This window comes from Podarcis vaucheri, assembly GCF_965113315.1.
Source record: "Podarcis vaucheri genome assembly, chromosome: 4".
NCBI classification, from domain to species: domain Eukaryota; kingdom Metazoa; phylum Chordata; class Lepidosauria; order Squamata; family Lacertidae; genus Podarcis; species Podarcis vaucheri.
The window spans coordinates 29,256,724-29,282,409 of NC_138762.1; the positions used below are offsets into that span (position 1 = coordinate 29,256,724).

A 25,686-nucleotide genomic window follows, 5' to 3' on the forward strand; every position below is an offset into this window, starting at 1 on the left:
TCCCGGCTAGCTTTTATAAGCCAGGATGGGCAAGGATCAAGGAGACAGGTGGTTGGTTTCACTCGTCCAAGCAGCCTGTCCACATCCTCGGGGGTAACGGATTGAAATTGATTCCATGCAACTTGACCAGACAGGGCTCTAGCACTCTCCCGCCCCAGCCCTGCTCCCACGGTGGTGTCTAGCTCCTTCCGAATATGAGTGATTTTATCTGCAAAAAACTTTGCAAAATCGTTGCAGGAGATCTTGGGGTCTTTACAAGGCCCCGATGGTAAAGGTGGTTCCGTTAAATTGCGGACCACCTGAAAGAGTCTCCTGCTACTATTTTCTGCAGATGCAATAGAGGCGGTGAAGAAAGTCTTCTTCGACGTCGCTATCGCCACTTGGTAGGCTCGACGTTGAGCTCTAACCTGTGTCCGGTCAGATTCGGAGTGAGTTTTCTGCCACCGACGCTCTAGCCGTCTCAGCGATTGTTTCATCGCCCTCAGCTCCGAAGAAAACCACGGGGCTGTCCTGGCTCCATGCAATCGGAGAGGGCGCTTCGGAGCCAGACAGTCGATAGCCCTGGTTAACTCCGCATTCCAGCGGGCCACCAGGGAATCAGCTGAAAGGCCATCAACATGGGATAAAGCATCCCCTACCACTCTCTGGAAACCATTTGGATCCATTAAGTGGCGGGGGCGGACCATCCGAATTGGTCCCACCTCCCTGCAGAGGGGAAGGGTCGCGGAGAAGTCCAGTTGCACCAGGAAGTGATCTGACCATGGCACTTCTTTGGTTTCATTTTTACTTAGTGTCAGATCACCCACGTCGCTAGAGGTGAATACCAGGTCTAAGGCATGTCCATGACTATGAGTTGGGCCCAACTTATTCAGGGACAGCCCCATGGAGGCCATGCTTTCCACGAAGTCCCGAGCGGCCCCTTGTAAGGTCGTGTCGGCGTGGATGTTAAAATCCCCTAGGACAACCAAACTAGGTGTCTCCAGGAGAACATCCGCCACGACCTGAAGCAGCTCGGACAGGGAATCCTTGGTGCAGCGGGGAGGTCGGTACACCAAAAGGAATCCTGTACTGCCCCTATTGCCCAACTTCCAGAACATGCACTCAGAAAACTGGGTCTTCCCAGTAGGACGCCTGGTGCAGACTAATGACTTCCTAAAAATCACTGCAACCCCCCCTCCCCGCCCACATGACCTGGGTTGCTGTGCGTAAGAGAAACCTGGCGGGCAGGCGGCAGCAAGGACGGGCCCATCTGTCTCATTCAACCAGGTCTCTGTCACACAAGCCAGGTCAAATCCTCCATCCACAATCAGGTCGTGGATGGCAGTGGTTTTATTCACCATTGACCTGGCATTACACAGCAACACCTTCAGGTTATGTGGGTTTCTGGAAGGATTATTATTTTTATTTTGCTCAGTCTATTCAAGTTATGGTGTGTAGAAGAGCAGCAGCTCCTTACCAATGTTACTGCAAATCTGGCTGTCTTGCCCTGCAGGCCCCCTAAAATATGTGGGCCCCGTAGGCCAGTGCCTATTCTGCCTCTTTGGTAATCCACTGATTCCTCCAGACACATTATCCCTACTAATAATACTGACAAGTCATAGGAGCACAGGAGTTAGACTTTCTTGAAACTTTACAAACGTAATATTCTTACTGGCAACCCTAATCTCTGCCAAGTGAGTCCAAGGAGTCTTGGCACTCAACCAGAGTCTGTGTTCCTTTGGGAAAAGTGAGGTGCAGCAGTGTCTTTGAAATGAGATTTATCTACACATATTTACCCTAGAAGATTTCAATGGGGAGACACTTCACAGCATTTGCATCTCAGGAGGAGCCAGTCTTTCAGAGCAGGCCAACACAGGATTCCCATACATCTCTGTGCCTCTCTCCCAGGTTCCTTCAGACAGCTTGCCAAAATGATTCTGGCCTTCACAGCAGCTCATGAAGCTCATCTCAACAACCTGGTCAGGTAGCTTTGGCTGAAAATTAGCCCCAAGCCACTCAATTACTAGAGTCTTTGAACCCAAGTCTCCCTGGTACCTAATCCATCACTTTATCTGCTGCACTACACTGCTTATTTATACATTGAAACCACATATCCTCATCCAAATTATAAACGGGATGTGAGTGTATCTGACTGTGTGTAAGGAGACTTTACAAAACATAACTTATTTGACTATAAAACTATTATGCTATTTCACACTCAGCTTATTGATTTCAGTAATATACTTTCACAAAATATGTTTTGACTCCAATCCAACTGGAGTCTCTTACTTAAGTGGTTTCTTAATTAGGCTGACATTTTGTAAACTTGTTCGCTTCTTTTTTTACATGGAAGAGAACATTTTTAGACCACTTCAATTAGTAGGACAACACGTAGTATGTGTTACAATTTCAAATGTGCTTTTTCTGAAAAATACTAGATAAAAACAACAGAACATTATTTCAGAAAAATTTCTTTGCAAAATGCAAACATTAGTGATTGAAAGTTGGAATGACTGAGTGTTGGTGACTATCTGAAAAAACACACCTTAATGAATGTTTAGAAGGGCTCTATTTTGATATTTATTTTACTATGTTACTATTTCATTATTTTTGTTTGGGGGGAAAACAAAGGTTGTTGGTGTCTAATAACAGCATCAAATCAGGGAAAAACTCTTTTAAACATAATCAGAATACTAGGGGGAGCTCTAACCACATGGAAAACACTGGTGTTCTTCACTTTTATAGGCAGAACAAGCTTGTCCCTATTATGATTTTTAGAAAATCATATTCCGTTGCTTGGATGGGCAGTAATCCTTCTTTAGAGCTCAGCTGTAGAATTTGTTTGCAGTCCTGGAGAAAGGGATGATAATGACTTTGAGCATGTGCAGAGTGCCTTTGTTTTGTTGCTAGCCACATCAAGCACACCAACATCTGAGATAGAAATACTGGATATGGCTATAAGGAAACATTTTTTGACCCCGCTAAGCAGTTTATCCAATGGCAGAGAGACAGTAATGCTGACATACAGTAGTATCCTTTTTTTGTTGTTCTTTTAAGATCACATTCTTCTATTTATTTATTCACTACATTTTTTATTTCACTCATTGACAATACACTCTGGACTGTGTAAAATTAAAAAAATGAAAACAAAACCCATGAAATATACAAATACACCATATTGAAGTAGTTAAAACACGAGAATAAAACAGACAGTACCGATAAATGTCTAAACAGCACTAATATGTATTTTTAAAACTGAAAATCCTGGGGAAATAAAATGATATTCACAGAGCAATAAATAAACTACAAAGTAAGTGCCCTCTTTAGTGAGGATATTCCACAGTAGAAGTGCCACCATTGAAGAGGCTCACCGCAGGGGCCACCTACTGTATCTCATTTGTCAGAGGAGCCTACAGAAGGGCCTTTGGAGAATGCTTACTGCTATATGATGATGATCACACACACACATGCTTTCTTTGGAAAGTTTTTAGGTCACATCCATGCCAGAATTCTTATAGCATTGCACTTCACTCTTGTCCTCAGTCTTGGTACGCTACTCTTTTTGCTTTTCTCATATGCATGTGTTTCCTGCTCTTGTAATTGCTATAGACTCAGCTACGCTGGCAAAGAAAATGCACTTTATGTGTGTTGTTTTTGCATTCTAACACTGTGACACCAGATTACACTGTGGAGTTCTGTTTTTGCAAACCTAATTTCTCATACAAAGTTTGCAACGCATTTAACTGAAACGCTTCTTTGTGTCTAGATCCATCCTAGGTCCACACTAATACTTGGTAATCTTTCATTTCACTTTTGTCCTTTTGTGGTCCTGGAAATAGTATCTGCATTCACTCACTATTCTATTTTCTTAAGTTGAATGCAGTGCAAACAGGGGTGGGGGGAGCAAATCTTGTATCCACACACCCATTCCCAAACAGATAACTTGATAAAGTTTGTTGGGGTAAACAAAAACAATGGAACAGTGTGAGACGTCTGCCAAGGCAGTAACACAAAAGCATGTATCTCCTCAACATGGCTCAAGCTTTTTCACGAAACTACCTAGATATTATGTATAGACAGCCATAATCACAAAGCATGCCGACTAAACTGCACAGCTACATTTGTAAGGCAGCGTTTGTATGTAAGTCTATGGTTTCCTGGAATTATATAAATAAATCTGTAACATCTGAAGGTGATATATACATCTACAGATATGCAGAAAATTAATATCTGGAAGAGCCATTAACTTGTCAAGTAATTTCTGCATGTTTGGAGCTCTTCAAAAATATTAGTGAAGCAGTGAACTGCTCTGGTCAAGCTCTGAAAACAGCTTGGTGTGTTCTAAAACCAAAACACTGAAAATAGCTTGGTTTATGCCAATTCTATGTCCTGTTCCACCCCAAAGGTCCCTAGGAGTACAACAGGGTCTGGTCCTTCAGTAACCTCCTGCCCCTCACCCACCTATCTGCCTGCCCTCTCCCCTTCCTCCAAACTCTCACTCCCATCCACCACCTTATTTGCTTTGCTGCTTTGATGTCAGCTATGGTAGGGTGGAGAAGTTGCACAGCAGTGCTGGGAAACTAGATTGTTCAGGGCTTCTGATATCTGGCTTTCAACTGCAGCAGTGTGCCAGACACCTTGCAGGCTGTGGGTGAGGAAAGGATCTCCATCCCACCACACTGCTGGAGTGGCAATGAATGCAGAAGGAAAGTGGGTGGGACGAAAGACTTGATTTCTCCAGCTCAGTTTTAAATCTCAGCCAGAGAAGAATTTTCTGGACACTTCAGAAGAGCCTGCTGGGTCAGGCCAGTGGACCATCTAGTCCAGCATCTTGTTCTCACATTGGCCACATAGATGTCTGTGGGAAACCCTGGTTTACAGCAACTGGTATTCAGAAGCATAACTGCCCCAACCATGGCCAGCATTATGAGCCACCAAGATTCATACTTCCATGCCTGGCAATATGCATTTCTGTGACATTGCTAGAAAATATTATCAGTGCCCTGTGGCAAACATGAGAACTATTTTTTTAGTGTATTTAGTTTAGTTTGCTCTTTAGTGCATCTCTTCCGAATAGCAGCTGTGCTGAAGTTTTCCAGACCATAACCATGATTATAGCATCCATTTCCAATTGAATACATTTTAAATCACTGAAAACAATGTGCCCCACACATGTATTGCCTTTTTATTACAATTGCTGTATGCAATGCTTAAACAATTTAAACACCACTGCATTTTCAGTACCCATAATATATGCTCTTGTCCTTGCCTGTAGGATCAATCACAGGCTGCCGTGCTTGCAGAAGGACCTTCCCATTCAAAAGGTAATATTTTACCTTTATCTCTTGTAGGCAGAGCTGAGTATGGAAGGTGTTTGAAGCATGAGAGCTTGATTGCTGCAGCAAGCAACATAGAGGTATTTCATGTCCAGAGTGTATGCTGGTGTGGGGGAGAAGGGAGTGTAGACTTTTGCTGTATCCATTTCCCAGGGGGGCATATGGATATCAAATCAATATTTATTGTTTCTAATCTGAAAGTGCTTCATGTAGTTGTTGTTGTTTCAGGAGGAAGGGCATTGGCTACTGGCCATCTATTTTCAGCTGTTTGTCTCATAATGATATGAATGCATGCTTGCACAAGGTAGCAAATGGCTGCTCAGAAAGTCCAGGGCAGGCTGCTAGAGCAGGATTGCAACCATCCTGCATATAACAGAGGGACAAGTGGAGTCCAATCATGCACAAGCGCTGCAAAATTCTGATGCATCTTGCCTCTAAGAGTTTGGCATTAGAAAGATGGGACATGAATAGATTGCCTCTGCAGAAAGCTAAAACAGGGGGGAAAGTGACTTGTAGGGTTGCCACTTATTCACTTCCCCAACTGAAGAAATGCACCATCAAAAAAAGAGGACACAGAGTTCCATAAAATGTACCCAGGTGTAAATTTAGAAATTAGTATAATTTAAATAGAAATAGCGTACATCTCACCATGGGGGGCGGGGTGTGATCAGGTAACTTATGTGCTAGCTCAGTCTGCTGTCAAGGTGCTAACTGGCGGTTGGCAGCTTCAAGGCCCCTACTACTCTCCTTTCATATAGGTCTTTATCTTTGAACCAGACTTGGACTAGACATTCCCCTGTAAAGTGGAATACATAGGTACCCTAGCACCTGGAGGTGGGGACCTAGGATCATGAAGTCCAACCAGGCCAGAGGCTAAGTGGCAGAGATGGGCTGTCAGGTCTAATGTATCATGAGATAACTTTGGTTAGTGCTATAGTTAAAGGTGCTTGGGCCTTATGAATCCCTTTCCCTACCAAAATTATTTTGAAATTTTCTGATGGGCTAAAGCTCTGAAATGTGATCCATGTGACCATTAGACCCCTGACCATTAGGTCTAGTCGTGGCCGACTCTGGGGTTGCGGCACTCATCTCACTTTATTGGCCGAGGGAGCCGGTGTACAGCTTCCGGGTCATGTGGCCAGCATGACTAAGCCGCTTCTGGCAAACCAGAGCAGTGCACAGAAACGCCGTTTACCTTCCTGCCAGAGCAGTACCTATTTATCTACTTGCACTTTGACGTGCTTTCGAACTGCTAGGTTGGCAGGAGCAGGGACCGAGCAACAGGAGCTCACCTCGTTGCAGGGATTCGAACCGCCAACCTTTTGATCGGCAAGTCCTAGGCTCTGTGGTTTAACCCACAGCGCCACCTGCGTCCCATGTGTAATATAGGACTCTTCCATTTTGGAAAAATATGAAAATGGGGCCATCAAATTCATCCCTCAAAATGTCAGACCCCAAAGCCCCTTTTGAGTGTTATATGGCTTTGGGGATGGGGGTGGGGCAGGACTGTGCACATCTGACATCCATATTTTCATTGTAAGTTTTGAAAAGCCCTCTGCACAAGACTTCACAGTGTACTTGGAAGCCCAATATCATTTTTTTAATAACTAGTGTTGTAGTATCACATTATAATACAAAAATAACATTATGTTATATTGCTACACTTCTCCTTTATTATATGTACGTGTGTGTACGTATGTGTGAAAACATTTATCCTGGTCTGGTGCTGATGCCCACAAGGGAAGGCAGGTCTGAAGGTGCGGAACCACAAATTGCTCCAAGTGAGCAGCTTGCATCCTCGAAGATCAGAAGTTCACCCAGCCTTTTTAAACCTTTGTCTCTTGTAGAGATCTTAAAAGCCCAATGTCCCTGGCCTGAAGACAGGTGTTCTCCCCTATGTTCTGTAGCCACCTGTCTGGTGTGCTTTCTGCGCCAGTGAGTAGTGTGGGAGACATTTGGTTTCTCAAGCCCTGGTGGTATGCAAGGTCCTTCTAACAGCCTCAGGCACACTGGTCTCTTGACCTACAGCAACAAGCTCTGAACTTGATCTGGCTCCTTAGCTGGAGGCTTTGCAACCTCCCCCTTTGTGTTGTTACTGCTGCAGGATTTAGGGCAGTAATCACTTTAATGATAATTAAAAGATTGATTTTAAAAAAATGGAACAAAGGTAAGAGTGAGGGTGTGCTGAGATTCAAATGGTGTCACCCATGGCAGGTATGTCACTGCTGACTGGTGTGGATGGAATGTAGCAGGATGTTAACATAGGAAAACCTAGTGTGGAGTAGTGTGGAGTCCTAATAGTGTGGAAAATTCATTGTAACTTACAACAGAACAATAAATAGTTTGTGTTAGGCTGGAAGCAACCTTAGAGTATACAAACAGCTGAATACAGAGTCCCACTCATTCTGACCTGGCAGCCACAGGCAATACATTAAAAGGATTTTTAAAAACTGAAAATGTTGTCTCTTTTTTGGTACCAATTAGATCTTTTTTCCTTGGGCTAATAGTAGCAGGTGGCAGTTGTAAATGGAATCATAGCAGGGCAGAAAGGGTCAAAACCTTCGCTCTTATGTGCTGCACTTCCAATGAATATTTTGCCCTGTATGTTGCAGACCCCACAGCTACTATTAATTAAAAAAAAAAAAAACCTGATAGCCTTAGTGATACATTATGTCAGGTTTGGCTCTAGAGTGGTAGTGAATACCAAGGGTCCCCAAGTATAAGTCTAAGGGGCTGCTGAACTTACTAAGCAACCCTGTGGTGGCTGTATCTTTGGCATCGTAGGACTGCGTCCTTAAAAGTATAGCAAAGGAAAGTTTGTGGAATCTAGAAGAAAAAAGAAAACTATTGCCTTTTTGATTCAGGATAGACAAAAGAAATTCAATTAAGTAAATTGGCCTGCTCTGCTTTCGGTATCATTGTGTTTTACTGCTCAGTTGTAAATCCAGCTAATTAGGCATACTTCTAATTGATTTCTGCCTGATGTGTGTGCAGAGAGAAGAGTAAAAAAAAAGTGGGAAAAAAATCCTGTGCTGAATCCTTTGAAAGAGTTCAGATAATCCATTCTTATCTTCCATCATGTTTCTTCTTAATGTACTCTTAAATGATTTTGAATTTGTATTGAGCATTATCGCTGATACAAGCACGTTATCGAAGTTTTTAGGATTAAAACGTGAACTGCTTAGAAATCTGTTGTTGCACCTTATTGGTAAAAATTGACAATCCAGTACACTGGTACCTCGGGTTAAGAACTTAATTTGTTCCGGAGGTCCGTTCTTAACCTGAAACTGTTCTTAACCTGAAGCACCACTTTAGCTAATGGGGCTTCCTGCTGCTGCTGCATCGCCGGAGCACGATTTCTGTTCTCATCCTGAAGCAAAGTTCTTAACCCGAGGTACTATTTCTGGGTTAGCGGAGTCTGTAACCTGAAGTGTATGTAACCTGAGGTACCACTGTATAGGCATGAAGTCCCATGTAAACTGGAATCAGCAGGGGACAAATAGAAAACATAAAAACCTGCCTACATATTCATCTATCTCAGCATTCTCTACTGCAGTGGGGGGGGGGGCTTTCCAGCTCAAGAACCAAATTCCTTCAGCATAGCCTTCCAGGGGCCACATGCCACTGGCAGGCGAGGGCAGATGCAAAAGTAGGCAGAGCTCATTTTACCTTTGTACAGGGGCTCGTTTTTACACTCGCACACAAGGCTCTCTCTATCTTCCATCCAGGCAAGGAAGACACATTTTCAGACTTTAAGGGCACACTGCAGCCAGGGAAAAACAAAAGAATGGCACAAAGGAAGGCTGGTGGGGTGTGTGGCCCTGGGGCCAGATAGAGAGGCCTGGAAGGGCCACGTTTGGCCCTTGGGCCTAAGGTTCCCCACCCTTGGTCTACTGTGATCAGCACCAGCTCCAGTGTATTGGGCAGAGGTGTTTTCTGGCTCTGCTCTGCTCTGAGATTGGCAGTGTCTGTTACTAATGGTGGGAACTTCTGCTTTGCCATCTTCAGATAATTGGAGAAAGAGCCAAAAAACCAGCAAATGCTTTTTGTTGACACAGAACACCTTTTCCGGGTGTTTTATTTAAATAAAAAAATTGTCCTTGGCATTATTTTTCAACTGGGAAATATCAAAATATTCACAAACTATACCCCAACTTCTTCATTCCCAGATGTGATGGTTAATAACAGCAGCAGCAGCAGCAACAACAACAACTGGTCTTTTTTAAAAGAAAACCTTCAACTTTTTAAAAACGATACTTGCCTGTAGCCATGTAGCCTCGAAGGATTTAAATTATATCTTGTTTTCTTTGTCCTGGCAACCTGTATTACAAATAGGACACATGAATAATTTACAAATGGAAATCTCAGCAATATAATATAAAGCTATACAATGTCAGACAGGCATTTATTGCTGAGAGATAAATGTTTGTTATTATTATCCTTCACATAGGTAATGCTCCCAGAATTCAGAGCAAGGTTAGAAATAATATTGCGATTCCTACATTTTTAAAAATAATGACTCCGTAGAACAACTCTGCCATAAGAAATGCTGTGTCCAGCAAGTAAGATATAGAATCTTGACCATAGAAAATTATCATGTGAGAATTATTCTTTCAGGGCTAATAAATTCATTTTTTGGGATGTGCTTGATTTCAAAATTATAATGAATGCTACAAAAGGATATTTAACAGACATGCCCTGTAAGTCTATATATGTTTACTCAGAAGCAAATTTTATCTGTCTCAACGGGACATGGGACTAAGAAACTGTGCATTACATCCATTCCTCAATGAGATTTAGGCCCAAGTAATTGAGACCTAGGTCCAACTTCTCAAGCAACACATGAGTTCCTTCAAAGAGTAATAAACAAACAAACAATCTCACTGGGCATGTCCAAACGTAGGTCTTTGCACTCCAATCAGAACGCTGTCTTACAGGGGAAAGTATGGTAAATTGCTATAGTTAAATGGACTGGCATGACATGAAGACAGTCTGGGGAACGGATTTGGCATTCAGGGCGTCTTGAGGTTGCTAAAATTAAAACAGCACAATCTGTTGTAGCGGTATGTGTTGTTTTGAAAATTATTGAAGAGTAAAGTCAACAGATTATATTCCTACATATAAAATGTTTCCATGTTATGTGGCGGTAATATTTCATTTCTGTTGACTACACAGGTATCTCTAGGTACATTGAACTTGTCATTTGAACTACAGTTAAATTTCTTGATGGAAACCCTTGGTTCATTTCACTTCTAAGACATTGAATTACAGAATGAATCAGTGGGGATGTCCTTCAGCTATATATAGCTTTAATTAGAAGATGGATTTTGTGCAGCATACATCAGGTGAGGAGGATATTTTCTGTATAAGTCTGTTTGAGGACTGCAGCCTTGAAATGCATACGTAACTTTGTAATGGTGCTTGTTTTCTAATGGTTTGCATTATTGTTTCCAGTTGAAAGGTAACAACTGGTGTATCATTAGAATGTGTCTTAAAAGGCACTAATACAGTATTTACCAATATAAAATGTTTAACCGTTTTATTGCATTGCTAATATAGGGTTTTCATTAATATTTTAACACCTACTTGCTCTGTTTACAATCTGTTGCTTGACAGTTAATGGCATTCTGTTTTCTGTGAAGAGGAAAAGTGCTTGACCCTGATCCATTAAAAAAACCACATGAAGCAAATGGCAAATCTCACTCATGCAGGATTGTTGTGATTGCTGGCACATCATCATGCCCTACAGAGGACCTTAAGGTCCATAAATAGCAACACCCCAGAGGTCCTGGGTCCTAAGGAAGTCAGATTAGCCTCAACCAGAGCCAGGGCCTTTTCAACACTGGCTCCGGCCTGGTGGAATGCTCTGTCTCATGAGACCAGGGCCCTGCAGGGTCTGATTTCTTTCGGCAGGGCCTGTAAGACAGAGTTGTTTTGCCTGGCCTTTGGCTTGGAATCAACTTGATCCCCTCCCCCTTTCCTTTTTCCTTCAGTGATGGAACTCCTATTTGGGGACTTCCCTGGCTTTTTTCTGGCCCACGTAGGACCAGTCTGGATAGTCGGCCTTGGTGAAGATTTGACATTTTTCATCCTCAAAAAGTTTTTGAGTTTCTACTGAAATGAGGCTGCATTTTAATTTTGTACTTAATCTTGTTTTTGAGTTGTATTTTAATCAATTGTTTTTACCTGATGTTAGCTGCCCTGAGCCCGGTCTTGGCTGGGGAGGGCGGGGTATAAATAAAAGTTGTTGTTGTTGTTATATCATAATAAATGTTTTTTTCTGTTACCAAATGTTAAAAGACAGTGTGTGTTAAAGAAAGTTGGCTTTAAAAAACACAGTCCTATGAATGTACACTCACAAGTCCATCCTACTGAGTTCAATGGAAGTTACTTCAAAGTAAATGTGCATAGGATTGCAGTTCTAACAGCATAAAAAAGTACAAGATTAAATCACCACCACAACAACTAATTGTTATGGCTGCTGCTTTCAAGGGGCAACATTATCTGTCTGTTGTAGTTTTAACCTTCCTGAAATGTTATTAAAGTATCCGTTTTTAGCTGGGGTTTTTATTATCCTTGCTGTTTAATTTTCTGAGCTTTTGCTGAGACTATAATACTATTTTAAATCCATGAATTATTTTCCCTTAAGTGATAAGTTTAAAAATGTATTCTATAGTTTTCCTTAGAGAATTGAATAGCCTGAAGATGTTTGCTATATTTATCGTGCTTCCTAGATGGGATGGTGTGTTTGGAAAGTATGTATAGTGTTTGTAGCAGAATATCTTAAGTTTTTAAGTGTGTGCAGAACCAGTTATTTTCTAATTGAATTAATGTTGATTAACCACAGCTTCTGGGTCTGTATGCAATAGTTTAAAATGGCATTTTGATTACCATTTCACATGTGTGTATGCATTAAAAAGAAATTCATCCCTAAAGACTTCTTAGTCAATGCTTACAACAAAATAAACACACTTTTTAATGTTTTTCGTCTAGGAATACTGCTCTGGAAACCATTCCTAAATGAACCAGGTAACCATGATTTTTGGTAATTCCTATCCAAACTGCACCATTAATGTGGAATGGAACCTTAGCAGCCTGACTAGAAGTTTGACAGGTAACTAGGTACACAAGAAAAGTGGTTGGGTGTATGTCTCAAGGAAAGCGAAAAACATGAGCTGGTGAAAGTTGCTGCATGTTGAAAATTTGTGTGGACATGAATAATGTGAAGGTTATCTTGTTAAAAGGGTTGTAGCTAAATATTTAATGGAGTTTTGTAGAGGTTGTGCCTTCTAACCTAAGCACAGCTAGCTGTAATTAGTTTATTGTTGATTTAGTAAGCCCTCAACATGAAAGTCTGACTTAGGAAGTGGTAAAATGTCATAAGCCCCACTGCATTTCACAAGATTTGCGCTAGTCTTTGTTGCCAGATCTCAACAAACAAAAACAGCTGGAACAGAATAGCATAGAGTTCATGCTCCAGGTTGTCTATGATGGATTTGATGCTAAGCAGAGATACCTAGAGGCGAAGCCAATTTTTAAGTGGATCAAATATGGCTTGGTGCTTGCTTGGATTCTTGGGGCGCAATGAATGCTAAAACTGAGCCAGCAAGGCCCTTCTTAGGCTTTTACAATTATGTCCAGGCGCCATTTAACACAGGTGAGCTACGCCTTGATATTTTTCAGAGACCCGAGTATGCAGTCTTTGTTTATGTTCATTAAAAATCAATGGGAGGCCTTGACGACGCTGTTTTTTTCTCCTGCCTTAAGACTGCAGAAGACAGAAGTCAGCCCACACCTGAATTAGCTTCCCCTGAATTCCCTTCTCCTGTCATGTTCTGTTCGGCCCCACTTCGTTGAACATTAGCGGGCATGTCTTGTGCCCGGGAGACGAGGGAGGGGACTCTTCCCAGCGCCTGTTTTGAGAGCACCCAAGCAGGCGAGTCGTGAGGCCGGTCAGCAGGCGCCCTGGGGTGAGGGGCTGCGGGTCTCCACACACACACACACACAGCCCAAGCTGCCCCGGTGAAGGAAGAAGAAGCCCTTCAGCAGCCGTCGGAGAAGAACCGAGGCGCCGCTCCAGACGGTTCGTGTCGGTTATCTTGAGGAGGAGAAGCGAGCGGCGGCCGTTTCGGCCCGCGAGATGGCGCCGCTGAGCCTCCAACTCTTTCCCTCTCTCTCTCCCCTCACAGGCTTCCCGGCGCCCGGTTCTGCTGGGCGGCGATACCTCCTCTGAGGCCGCTCGGAGTCGGCTCCGCTGCTGCCAGCAGAGGCGGAACAGCGGCCAGTGGCGAAGTCCCGGGAAGAGAGGACGGGCTCCCCGCCGCGAGGAACAGGAGTGGAGCCGAAGCTGCTGCTGCCGCCGCCTGCTCCGCCTCCTCCTCGCCATGCCCCGCGCTTTAGCCGCCTGCCTTTTCCTGCTCCCGCTCTGCGCCCGGGGTGAGTGGGGCGGACGGAGAGGGGACATTTTGTGGCGCGCGGGCGGCGGTTGGGAGGAGACGCCGCGGCGCCGCTTCCCCTCTCGGGCAGGCGGGGGAAAGAGAGGTCGAGCCGCCCTGTGGCTGCCCGCCGCCGCGTCGTGAGGGGAACCGGATACGCGAGGGAGCCTCTCTGCCCCGCTTCCTTGAAGTTTGTTCGTGGGATGGGCGGGCGTCCCCTTCGCGTGTTGTCGAGCGGCAGCCGCTCCGTCCGTCCGTTTCCCTCTCCCTTCAGGGTTTAAACCGCTGCCGTCGCCGCACAGAGAGAGACAGCCCTGAGGAAGCGCTTGTTTTCCTGAGGTGGCGCTGGCGGTGGGTGGGCGCTGAGCCCCCAGGCGAAAGAGCCCGAGCAGCTCATCTCCAGAAGGGCAGCTGCAAACCCCGGGGGTGGCGGGTGGGGAGAGCCTTTTGGCACCGACGGCACGGCTTGGTGCGGCAGAAGCGGCTTTCGTGGGCTAGGATAACCCGCCGTAGCCTCGGAGGAAGCGGCGTTTTAAATCCACAGAAAGCTCCTACCCATAGGTCAGGGACCTTATTTTTATTTTTTTGGGGGGGTTGTGTGGGGCGCTGCTCACGGCATAAGACGGCACAGAGCATAATAAGATCGCCACCTTCTGCGTCAAGGAGATTTAGTCCAAGGCAAACAGCCAAGCCGTTCCCGATTCCACCTGTAAAGCCAGCAGTAGTGGGCTATTATGGGGCAGGTATTTTCAACCTGTTAGGACCCACTTTTAACCCGAGCGTGCGTTTGGGGACCCATTTCTTCACCCTTTTGCCATATATTTGCATGGCAGTGCTCCTGTTGCGACCCACTAGCCTAGACCGGTGGGCTAGGGAAAAATCCACCCTTTAAGCTGTGTTTCTGAGCATGACAGGGTGCATGAAGGCTACATTCCTTAAAACACTGAAAGGTCTAAGGTCCGCCAGAACACAGCTGGGCTGTTTTTATCCCCCCTGTGGAAATATGCACTGAGTAGTTTGCTTGTTTTTAAAAGGGTGGCTGATTAATATGTGTTAAGTGATTGGGAATGTGTGCTGACGATGGTGTTCACAAAGAAGGACCTTTAACCATTATACTGATCTGCTGACAAAAATTACTGCTCCCCAGTGAGCTACATCAATTCCCCTTTCTAATTCCTCCTCACTGGAACTGGTTTTTCAAAGGAGGACCTTTCTGATTGAATCGGCTGCACCTTCCGTTTATTTGTTTAATATCCTGCCTTTTCCCCAGAACCAGAACTTAAGGCGGCTCACAAAAATTAAAACAACATGGATAAAACACAGTTAGCTAAAAACATATATGAAGATAATAGTTAAAAAAATAACTAAACTGTGATGGAATTAAAACAGTGGTAAAAAATCTATTAAAATATAAATATTTAAAACAGCCCAGCACTATTGAGAGCCCTTTCCTTAGAAGCAGTCAGTTCCCAAAGCATGTTGGAATAAAACAGTCTTCACCTGCCAGTGGAAGAGCAACAAGGAGAGAGCCAGTTTAGAGCTCCCTAGACAGAGAGGCTAAAGCCTGGGAGCAGTCCATGAGAAGGCTGCACACCCACAGAACGTGCTGTGAGGATGGTGGGACTGAGAGAAGGGCTTCCTCAGAAGTTCTCAGAGCCTGGACAGGTTTGTATAGCAGAAACCCTTATAGGGCTTTATAGGTCATAACTAGCACTTTGAATTGTGCCCAGAAATAGATTGGGAGCCAGTGGAGCTGTTAAAGCAAGGGGAGTTATGCTTCATTTTCAGCTGCGGAAGCTAGTTGGGGCCATACGTATACAACAGCCTAGTGAAGGAGCCTGCTTCATGAGCAAGAGGGAAGCCCCAGCTGATACTGCATCTTTGCCTCAGTGACAAAATGTCAAGCCAAGATAACGAGTTAAGCATGCAGTTAGAAAGCCAGGAGCAGTGTGGGAGCTATCCAGTATATTTTACAGAATGTCTCATGCACAGTCATGTGCCTGTTGGATAGAAGTCATGATTGTGTACTCAGTGCAATGAACTCCTGGCCCCTAGGGAACAAGCTGATTCCCTTCAGGCCAAGGTAGCAGAACTGGAGAAGCTGAGAGAGACAGGTTGGTGGATGAAACTCTTGTAGATGCCATAGCTACATCCTGTTCCCAGGGTAGCAACCCCTTTGCTGCCATGGAGAATGAGAGTCTTGGGGAAGGAGAGCATCAGTAATTTAGAATGGATCTCATTTTGGGAGATGAGCAGTTTTCCTCTTGTGTCAAGGATAGTCCTCCAAGTTGGAGGTTGGGTGATCCTGGTAGTGCCTGATTAAATCATTAGGGGTGCAGATAGTTGGCCTTGTGATGGGCATGCTGACTACATGTCAACTTGCCTGACTAAAAGGAGCAGTCTCTTCCTCAGAATTGCTATGGGTGATGATACTAGGCCCTAAGAGTAATTTACTACCTGACCAAATGGTCCAGGGTGATGGAGAATGAAATCAATGAGGCAACCAAATGAGGATGTGTTTTAGTAATGGGCCACTTCAGTTATTTTCACATAGACTGGGTTCATATGTTTTCCAGTGATGACAAAGAGCTAAATTTTCTAAGTACTGTTAATGATCACGCCCTACAGCAGTTGGTCCTGTAACTGACCAGAGGGATGTCACCCAGGACCTGGGGCAAGATTAGGAACAGTAACCACAGTGCTATCAAATTCAACATGTATGTAAGTGGGCAATCGCCAAGAAAATTGGAACACAATCACATTTGACTTAAAAAGATGAAACTTCCCTAAAATGAGGAGATTCGTGGAAAGGAAAGGGAAAGGGAAGATAGATGTCTCTAGAATGCTTGAGGGTTGTTCACCATAACAGAAGTTCAGTCTGATTGCATCTTTCTTGACTGCAGGTCAAGAAAGGTACCACCAGGGACAAGCTGTTGAAGCTGTTGAAGGCAAAAAGGTCTTCACAGCAGTCTTTGCATCTGTATTCACAGTGGAATATGCAATTAGTCTCTAGGATTAGCCTTTGTGCCAGAGGACTGGAAGTGGCATCAATTTTTAAAAAGGCATCCAAAGAAGATCTGGGCAAGTCTGTTGTGGGAAAACTGGCAGAAACTGTTATTAAAGATAGAATTACCAACCATGTAGTATAACAGGTCTTGCTGAAGCAGAACTGGTATGGCATCTGCAAGGATGTCTTCTCGCACTAACCTTTTAGAGTTCTTTGAGAGTCTCAAAAAGCATATACATGGAAATGATTCAGTCAGTAGTGTGTATTTTGACTTTCAAAAAGCTTTTGATAGTTCCGCACGAAAGACACTTGAGTAAGCTTAGCTGTCATTGAATATGAGGAAATCACCGGTTATGGATCAGTAACTGCTTTAAAGAACAGGAAGCAGAGAGTAGGAATAAATGGCCAGTTCTTCCAATGGAGGGATATAGAGATTGAGACCTGTGCTTTTTAATTTGCTATTCTAAGTGATTTAGAGTTAGGGGTGAGCAGTTAGGTAGTCAAGCTTGCTAATGATACCAAATTGTTTATGGTGGTTAAAGCAAAAAGGGGATTGATAGGAAATCCCAAAGGATATCTCCAAACTGGGTGCAATATGGCAAATGTGTTTCAATGAGTACAAGTGTAAAGAGTGAACCAGCTGTGATTGCCCAGGAATGAGATCTTAGTGGTGGAGAGCTCAATTAAGGTGTTGACCTAGTGTGTGACAGCTGTAAAAAAGGCAACTTTCTAGCTAGGGAAAGGGCTGAAAATAAAACTGTCAATATCTTAATACCATTATACAAACCTATGGTAAGACCACACTTGGAATACTGTGAACACTTCTGGTCATCTCATGAGATACCATAGAGCTGGAAAAGGTTTGTAAAAGGGCAACCTAAATTATCAAGAGTCACTCCCATATGAGGAAAGATTACAATGTTTGGTTCTTTTTAGTTTAGAAAAAAGTCCAGTAGGGGGGGGGAGCATGTTAGCAGGAATAAGCATATATACTATATGATATACTACATGATGCGCAGGAAGTAGATAAGGAGAACTCTTTCTCTTATATTGCTTGAACTCGGGGCCATCCAATGAAGCTGACTGATGGAAAATTCAGGACAAACCAAAGAAAGTACTTATTAACATAGTACATGGTAAAAACTATGGAATTCCTGCCACATGATGTAGTGATGTCCGCTAGCTTGGGAGGGCTTTAAAAGGGAATCAGACAAATTCATGGTGGATAAAGTTTATCAGTGGCTGCTATGTTCTATCTCCATTGTTAGAGTCAGTATGCTCTGTATACCAGTTTCTGGGAATCACAAATAGGGAGAGTGTGATTGAGCTCATGTACTGCTTGTGGCCTTCCCTAGACATCTGGTTGATCTTTGTGAGAACAGGATGCTGAACACAACAAGCCTTTGACCTGGCTCCACAGGTCTTTTCTTATGTTACTAACACCCTTGGCTACTTAGAATCATTGGACACAAATTACTGACAGGTGTTTGAGCATAAAGGGTTCTTGTGCCCTTTTCAGTGTGGATCAAATCACACATTGCTCTTTTCCTAGATGCTGAAGTGAAAACCATAGTTTTACATGTGGCATCAACTAATTAATTCTCCCCTAACATATGTTACACACAGAGATTGCATGTGGCATTAATCTATGGCATTCATATGTGTAGTATGAATATGATATAATATTTAGATTTCTGAGTTTAGTTCTTTCAACTCAGTTATAATGCTAGCAGATCTTTTTTGGCTAGGTTACAGGCTGTTGCAGTTTTGTGCAGCAGCAGTCAGGAGAATTGATATTAAAACTTCACAGTAAAAGAATGATTTATTTTGCTGTTTTACTGCTCCTGGCTGCCTCTGTATCAAAGATCTTGAACTTTCTGAGTAATAACAGCAGGGAAGAAGTAAATTGTGAAAATATATCAGTAATAGGTTTTGGGTGTTGTGAAAGTAGATTAAAAAATGTACTATTGGACAGGCAGGTGAGCTTTCATTAAATGATAAATACCATAGAATCTCCCAAGATTGCATTTGTAAAAATCAGAATTCCAGCTATAGGGAATAAAAATAAATTATAATTTTGGAGCAAATACTTTGCAGTCCCAGTTTGCCTGACTCATTATAGGAAAGAAAAGTGTCTGCAGATGAACAGATTCTGTGTTATGGACATTCTCAAATTTTGTAATATTTTGTTGTATTAAGGGTTCAGTCCTATACCAGCTTACTTGGGACTAAGCCCCATTGAACTCAGGGAGACTTTGAGTGTATAGGATTAAGCTGTAAATTAAGAAGCTCCTCTCTATATTTGGACATCTACCAGTATCTGGCTGCATAACCCCATGTTCTGGTAGACAATAAGAAAGAAAAGGAGCAGGGTATGCTTTCTTAAGTTAAGAGCTTTTTCTTTCTCTCTCTTTCTTTCTTTAAAAATATTGCCATTATTAGGTCTGCAGCACCAAGGAATGGAAGTGCTGATGCAAAGGTCTTTTCATTAGTGGTATCTCAGTCTATTTATAACATTTATATCCTGCCCTTCAAAAAGATTTTTCCCAGGGTGTCTGCATTCTTAAAGCAAGAAATACCAGGTAATGCAGTTTTTCACACATGAAACACCTTTCCCAGAGAGATACACTAGGCTTGGTATCTTCAACCTTTTCAGACCCAGGACCCATTTTTAACTGAAACATGCATTTAGAGACCCATTTCTTAATCTTTTACTATATAGTTGCACAGTGGCAGTGCTCCTGTTGCAAACCCACTAGTGGGTCCTGACCCACCAGCTGAAGACTAGGCTATCCAGCACCTCAGTTGCAAATGGGTTCAAATTTGTCAGCAGCAGGTGTTGTAGGTAGATGCTTTCTAAAACAGTATTAATATTTCTAAAAACTTTTGACTAAAGGCAACTAATACATTTTAAACAATAAAAATTATAAAATCATGAACCTCTTGCATAAGATTTCATCCCTGCAGCAGAAGGCAGAGTTCTTTCTAGAACTTTGCACTGGGTCAACTATCCTGATCCTTTTGGGAGTAATTTTGATAAGCATGGGAATTGTGGCAGTCTTCATGTAGCTTGTGCTTGTTGGTTGGATTGAATTAATATGTCTGATACCTGTTTCAGAGTGCATCCTTTTGAGCAGGGGTTAGTACCTCTGCACCTGTGTCCGTTCTGAAGAGGCCCGCTGCCCTATAGCCAAAGTTTTGAGCAGAGCCTCTCAGAGGAATGGTAGGCAGATAGTAAGGATGGTGCATACTCATCCATGACATCTTCAGAGCAGGCGCGCTTCCAACATAACACAAGTGACTTACTGATATGTGGTTTTTCTGCTTGTAATTTTCTTTCTTTGCATGCATCATCTTGACATTGCTGAGACATGCCTTTCCTCGTTCTAACAGACTAACTCTTCTGGTGTATTGTGACATTACATTACTTTTTAGCAGAGAGATCTGCAATCCAGCCTGTAGCTGATAAAGGTGAACACTAAAAAGGTAGTGCAAAACACTTCAGTGAGATACAGGAAGGCGAACTGGTCACCTCAGTCACCTTAGTTGGTCTGGCATTAGTATTTGTTAGAGCTGTAGTGTGTGAACTGGACACTCAAGTAAGAAAGGTTCTATTTATTAAGAAATACCACCTGTACATTGTCTTAAAACAAGAATTTAATAGAAATGTTTGAATGTTTGAGTGGTATGATAGCAGCCTTTTCGTTTCAAAGGAGAATGTTTAAAACAGCTTTTCTCTGTCATTGCAGAATGAGACTGTATTATAGTCTTCTTCTGGTACTTACAAGATGGCACTTTGAAAATGATTTTTTTACTTATTGAACATTGAAAAGTAGTTTTCATTTCCCTTTCCATCTCCTAGTGGCATTTCCCACCCCAGTTCCTGCACTGAAAATAGCTTAAGCATAAAAAAGGAAAAAAACTTACTGGAAATGGCTGAGCATAAAGCATTATCCGTCGGTGGGTGAAAATTGGCAAGGCTGATCTCTACTTTTGATTCTTATTTCTATTTCTGCTATCTGATGAAACAGACAGCATATGAGTAAAAGTGGAGAGAGGTTTAAATGCAGCACATCTGTAAGGAATGTTTTCCTTTACCTTTAGCTGCATGTTATCTGCTGGTATCAGAATGGCTGCTGATACTTTGCTAGTTAAGGTAAGAATTTCTCCCTAACAGCATGTATTTAGCTATTCTGTGTTGTACTGCATTAAGCAGCTAGTGTTGTCAGCTGATAAAATCCAAATTACAGCTTCCATATACATCTCAAAAACAGGAATAAGTAAGAAAAACTCAAATTTGTTGTTTTTCAAGGCTGGTCCCCAAGCATATATTAAGATTCAAGGGCTCCTGCCCATGGAAGATGCTTTTGCCTGAATTTTGAGGACCACTCATTTCCGCTCAGCCCTTGTACCATGTCAACCGATTCACCAGGAATCTAACCTCTGGGAGAGGCTTTTTTGTGGGGGATGATGGGGGAAGGAGAAGGCAGGAATGCCAGGTTCTGCATGCTCCCTTCCATGAACTTTCCTTTGGGTTCTAAGACCCACTGTTCGGACTGAATGCCAGTTGTTGAGGAACACAAGCAGGAGGGTTCCAGTAGGCATCTGGGTCTCCATTGAGGGAACAGATAGGCCTTGTCTGATCCAGCCAGGCTGGTCTTATGTTGTTATTATCTTATGGAAGACATTCATCGAAAGGAAGGTTGATATACAGTCTCTGTGGGTATTAGTTTAGAGTATTCTTGCAGCTTGTTTACAATATGCAATCAAATAACATGTCTGTGAACCTCAAATTTTAAATATATTTCATAAAATTTATATACTGCTTGATTGTAAAAAATAAAATAAAGCCCCCAGAGTGGTTGAAAAAATATATGTGGGTGGAGTATCTTCTTCAGATTTTAGACACCCCTAGGGTTGAATGAAGTGCTGCACTACAATCGTCAAAGGGTTTTCGATCCAGCAGAGGCGTCTGCTAATGGAAGGAGAGGGAAGCTGTCTTCTACCAATTTGCACTACAGACCTTTGCTCTAGAGCAGTGGTTCCCAATTTGTGGTCTGTGGACCCCAGGGGGTCTGCGTAACCCACCCAGGGGGTCCGTGGCACGTACCAGTCAACTGTCCAGGACATCCCGTTGTGTGTTTTTTTGCTGTGCTGAATGCATGCCTTGCACAAGATTGTGATGCCCAAAAGGCATGTTTTTGGTCACTGTGTTCTTGTGTAGGTCACGTGACTTATACAGGAGTGTGACCCAGAAGACACATGGCCTGGTTTCGCACTGGGGTGTGTTGGAGGGTGTGTTGGGACCATACACATAACAGCAATTACCACTGGAATATCAACATTTTCAAAAGTAGGGGGTCTGTGGCTTGACTTTTGAAAAACGGGATCCGTAGTACTTAGCTAATTGGGAACCACTGCTCTGGAGGATTAGGGGACTAGCTCTAGACTATTGCAGAAGGTTGTGCAGGCAAGGGGAAGGGGAATGTGACAAAATTTGCTGTTTGCATCTCTTCCACTACTAGAGGGCTCTGCTAGATCAGAGAGACTCCTTCCATTTGCAGAAAGGTGCAACTGGAAACAATGGGTGGTATTCAATCACATATTTTTAAGTGTAGACCCATTGAAATTAATGGATTCAGGTTAGTCATATTCATGAAGTAGGTCTATTTTGAGTCAGCCTGTAGGTTTTTTTCCCTCATTCCTGAAAAAATCAGGGGCAAGTGCTTCACTGGTAAGTCATTTGCTTAAATGGCACTGGTAATTTCAAATATACAAAATAAACAAATACAGTATCCTCTATTTCCAGTGTTCAAGCTTGAGTGCATTTATGTATTTAGCCATTATGGCACCACTCATGCACAAGAGGGCAGTATCAACAGGACTATTAAAACAGCTGGACTATTAAAATCTTCAGGAAAAGCCACTGGAAATGACCTAATAAGAACTGAATGTGTTCTGTGGCCTGTTGGGTGATGGTGGATAATTGAATAGGAGGGGAAATGAATGGAGTGCCCTAAAAGACAACATGGCTAACTATCTGGAACACTTAACAGGAGCACTCTGTGTTGGATTTTTTTTGTTGTTGTTACACTGGTGTGTAATATTTGTGAATTTAATCCCTGAACTGCTGATGATTTAGTAAAATATTTGAAACATCTCAGACTATTTCAGTTCTAAAACTGTGCTCATTTGCCAAGTGGACTAAAGCTTCCACCTCAACAATCTTCAAATATTTTTTGAGTAGAACTCCCAGTTTGAAAGGCTGAAAACAGGTGCCTATTTTAGGAAGTAGTAACAACTATTTGGGGTCAATATTTAAGTTTTTTTTTTTTGCTTTGAATATATCTTACTGAAATTTGGAAGAGAATACAAAGATTAATACCAGATCAGATCAGAAAGAAAAAGGGAAAAACAAGATGATGAGAAAAGAAGAAAGGGGAAAAAAGAAAGAAAGGGAAAAGAAGGGAAAAAGAGAACTTCGAATTCTTTATCTGTCAGCCATATGTAGATAATTATTCAACACATCCACTCCAAGATAACACCCAACAAATCTACTTTCTATAAACCAATATTATTTTCGATCATCAAATGGGTCAACTTTTGAATCCAAACATTGGAGCAGCAAGTGTGAGAATTGCTCTGGGTTTATAGTTAATGGAATGACAGATAAGTACTGTCTGAAACAAGGAGAAAAAGACCCACATGTTCTTATTGAAAAGGTTGTCACATGCAAGATGGAGCAAGCTTGTTTTCTCCTGCTCCAGTGGGTAGGACCCAAACCAATAGCTTCAACATATAAGAAACAAGATTCTGACTAAACACCAGGAAGAATTTTCTGACAGCAGGAGCTGTTCAACAATGGAATGGACTTCATCGGAAGGTGGCAGACTCTTTTTCCTTGGAGGTTTTAAAGCAGAGGTTGGGTGGCTGTCATAGATGCTTTAGTTGAGATTCCTGTTGCACTAGATCAGGGCCGGCAACCTAAGGCCCATGGGCCACAAGCAGCCCATGGGGGTCATTTAAGTCGCCCATAGACCCCTGCTGCTTGCTTGGGGACCTCTGCTGCCCGCTCGGTCGGCTCCCGTGTGCCATGCTAAATCAGTGCAGGGACCGCCTTCTGCAACATTGGCTGGCTTCCCATTGGCTGCAGGAAGCTCCTGCAGCGAATGGGAAGCTGCACACGCCTCCTCAGTGCCGGAAGGAGCACTGGAAATAGTGTTTGCACATGTGTGCACGCACGCACACACACACTGCAGCCCACCGTGGCGTCTGCAGGACCGTGAACCGGCCCAAGCCACAAAAACATTGCCGACCCCTGGACTAGATGACTCTGAGTCCCTTCCAACTTTAAAATTCTGTGATTCAAACCTGGCAGGCTGCAGTCTTTTACCCAGTTACCTGGGAATAAGCCCCACTGAACTCGAGTGATACGCACTGCTTTCTATATGCAAATAAGATTGTGCTTTGAGAGGGAGAAGTTATAAATAATTCCTTACAGGATTCTTCTGTATTGTGGAGTGGAAAAAAGTTGTCCTCCTATGCAGACTAGTATGTGATCCTTGATTTGTTTCAGGGTTCATGTGTATTAATATTTTATAAATTATAGACTCTGTGCTTGCATGAGATATTTAAACGTTATGATAAGCCAGGCAGCATTTCTGCTGCATATTTTAATTCACATCTCCCTATGTGGCCTCTCACCTGCGTGCAAAAGGCGAGGAACTGTGAATACCATGTTTAGGTAGAGATTTTGCACTGAAATACATTTTACAATGTAATATATTATTTTCTAAGTAATACAAGGTTTGTACAAATCAGCATTTGTGTGTTGACCTTGAAAATAGAAGCCGTAGAGGTGCCTTGCAGTTTACATGTGCAAAGTGTTTAATTTGTTAAGTTCAAAACACAATTAAGACTCTTGTAACCTTATTCAAAGCTTGTTAACTCTGAAGTAAGTCCCATTTATTTTTAGTATGACTCTGAACAGTAAGTGTATTTAGGATTGCACCCCTAATTTCTAAAATAGCATTACAAATTATTTCATGGAATTAAGGTGTAACGAATGTGCTTGGGTGGTAATTGACAGGATATGGAGGCTTTCCACATGATCTCCTGAGTTTCGTTTCTGTGCCCCTATTATCTAAACTGCTTTCTTACTCTATTTAGGTATAATTTGTTAAAGCCAAAATGAGCAACCTACTGAGTTATACCATAACGTAGTTGAGAGACATCTAGGAGGTCTTTGAAACTATGTATTTCCAAGTTTGACTTTAGAGATGTGTACTGGGGCTAGGTATCTACTTATTGTAAGTGTAGAGCCTTGATTTCTCTTAGTCTGTTTAATTGCTAATATCTTTATTTCATTTGATGATGGTGATGATGTTGTTATTGTTATATTTCCTCACAAAAGTGACCCCAAGCTATTTACAAAGACATTCAGAGGCATGAATATTGACATTTGTTTTCAGTAGTGATGGTGGTTTTAGTGTGTAGGGACTGTTAGGTAGCTTTTTACTTCATTTTAAAGGACAGATTTATGTGGGATGTCAGCACTGTGAATCTTTTATTTGGAATTACTTATTTGTCAGGCATAATATAAACTGTGACAGATCTGTTATAGATTTGCTCCCAGAATGCTTAAAGGCACAGCAACCATATGCTGATAATTTCTGATAAATTGACATAATGTATTGAGACACAAGTTATATTTTTATCCATAATATATATCTTAAATATGTATAATAAAGTATGAAAGCTTATATTGGGCCTGTCTTCATGGCTACAAAAAGCTATAGCATGAAACTAGTAAGTTATGGTGGGACGTGGGTGACGCTGTGGGTTAAACCACAGAGCCTAGGGCTTGCTGATCAGAAGGTTGGCAGTTCGAATCACTGCGACGGGGTGAGCTCCTGTTGCTCGGTCCCTG

The 25,686-nt window shown here is 42.6% G+C and overlaps 2 protein-coding genes across 9 annotated transcripts in view; one reads left to right on the forward strand and one right to left on the reverse strand.

Annotated features, from left to right (window-relative positions):
• The window catches only part of HSPH1 (heat shock protein family H (Hsp110) member 1), a gene marked incomplete at its 5' end in the record, with an annotated part of 45,691 nt that extends 31,990 nt beyond the window's left edge, over positions 1-13,701 (reverse strand). For both annotated transcript variants that reach the window (XM_082220270.1, XM_082220269.1), the window contains 2 exons: positions 9,577-9,635; positions 13,540-13,701. In XM_082220270.1, coding sequence (XP_082076396.1) covers positions 9,577-9,635; positions 13,540-13,701 — 221 coding nt within the window. The remainder of the gene's footprint in view (positions 1-9,576; positions 9,636-13,539) is intronic.
• B3GLCT (beta 3-glucosyltransferase) overlaps positions 13,607-25,686 on the forward strand; it is a 70,340-nt gene continuing 58,260 nt past the window's right edge. For 2 of the 7 annotated variants that reach the window (XM_082220293.1, XM_082220297.1), the window contains exon 1: positions 13,961-14,311. Coding sequence is in view for 2 of the 7 variants with exons in the window: in XM_082220291.1 (XP_082076417.1) it covers positions 15,328-15,415 (88 nt within the window). In the remaining 5 variants the exon portion in view is untranslated. Of the gene's footprint in view, positions 13,752-13,879; positions 13,941-13,960; positions 14,312-14,602; positions 15,416-15,538; positions 15,668-25,686 lie in introns of those variants that run through there. The other 5 variants (XM_082220292.1, XM_082220296.1, XM_082220295.1 and 2 more) reach the window with 5 other exon arrangements.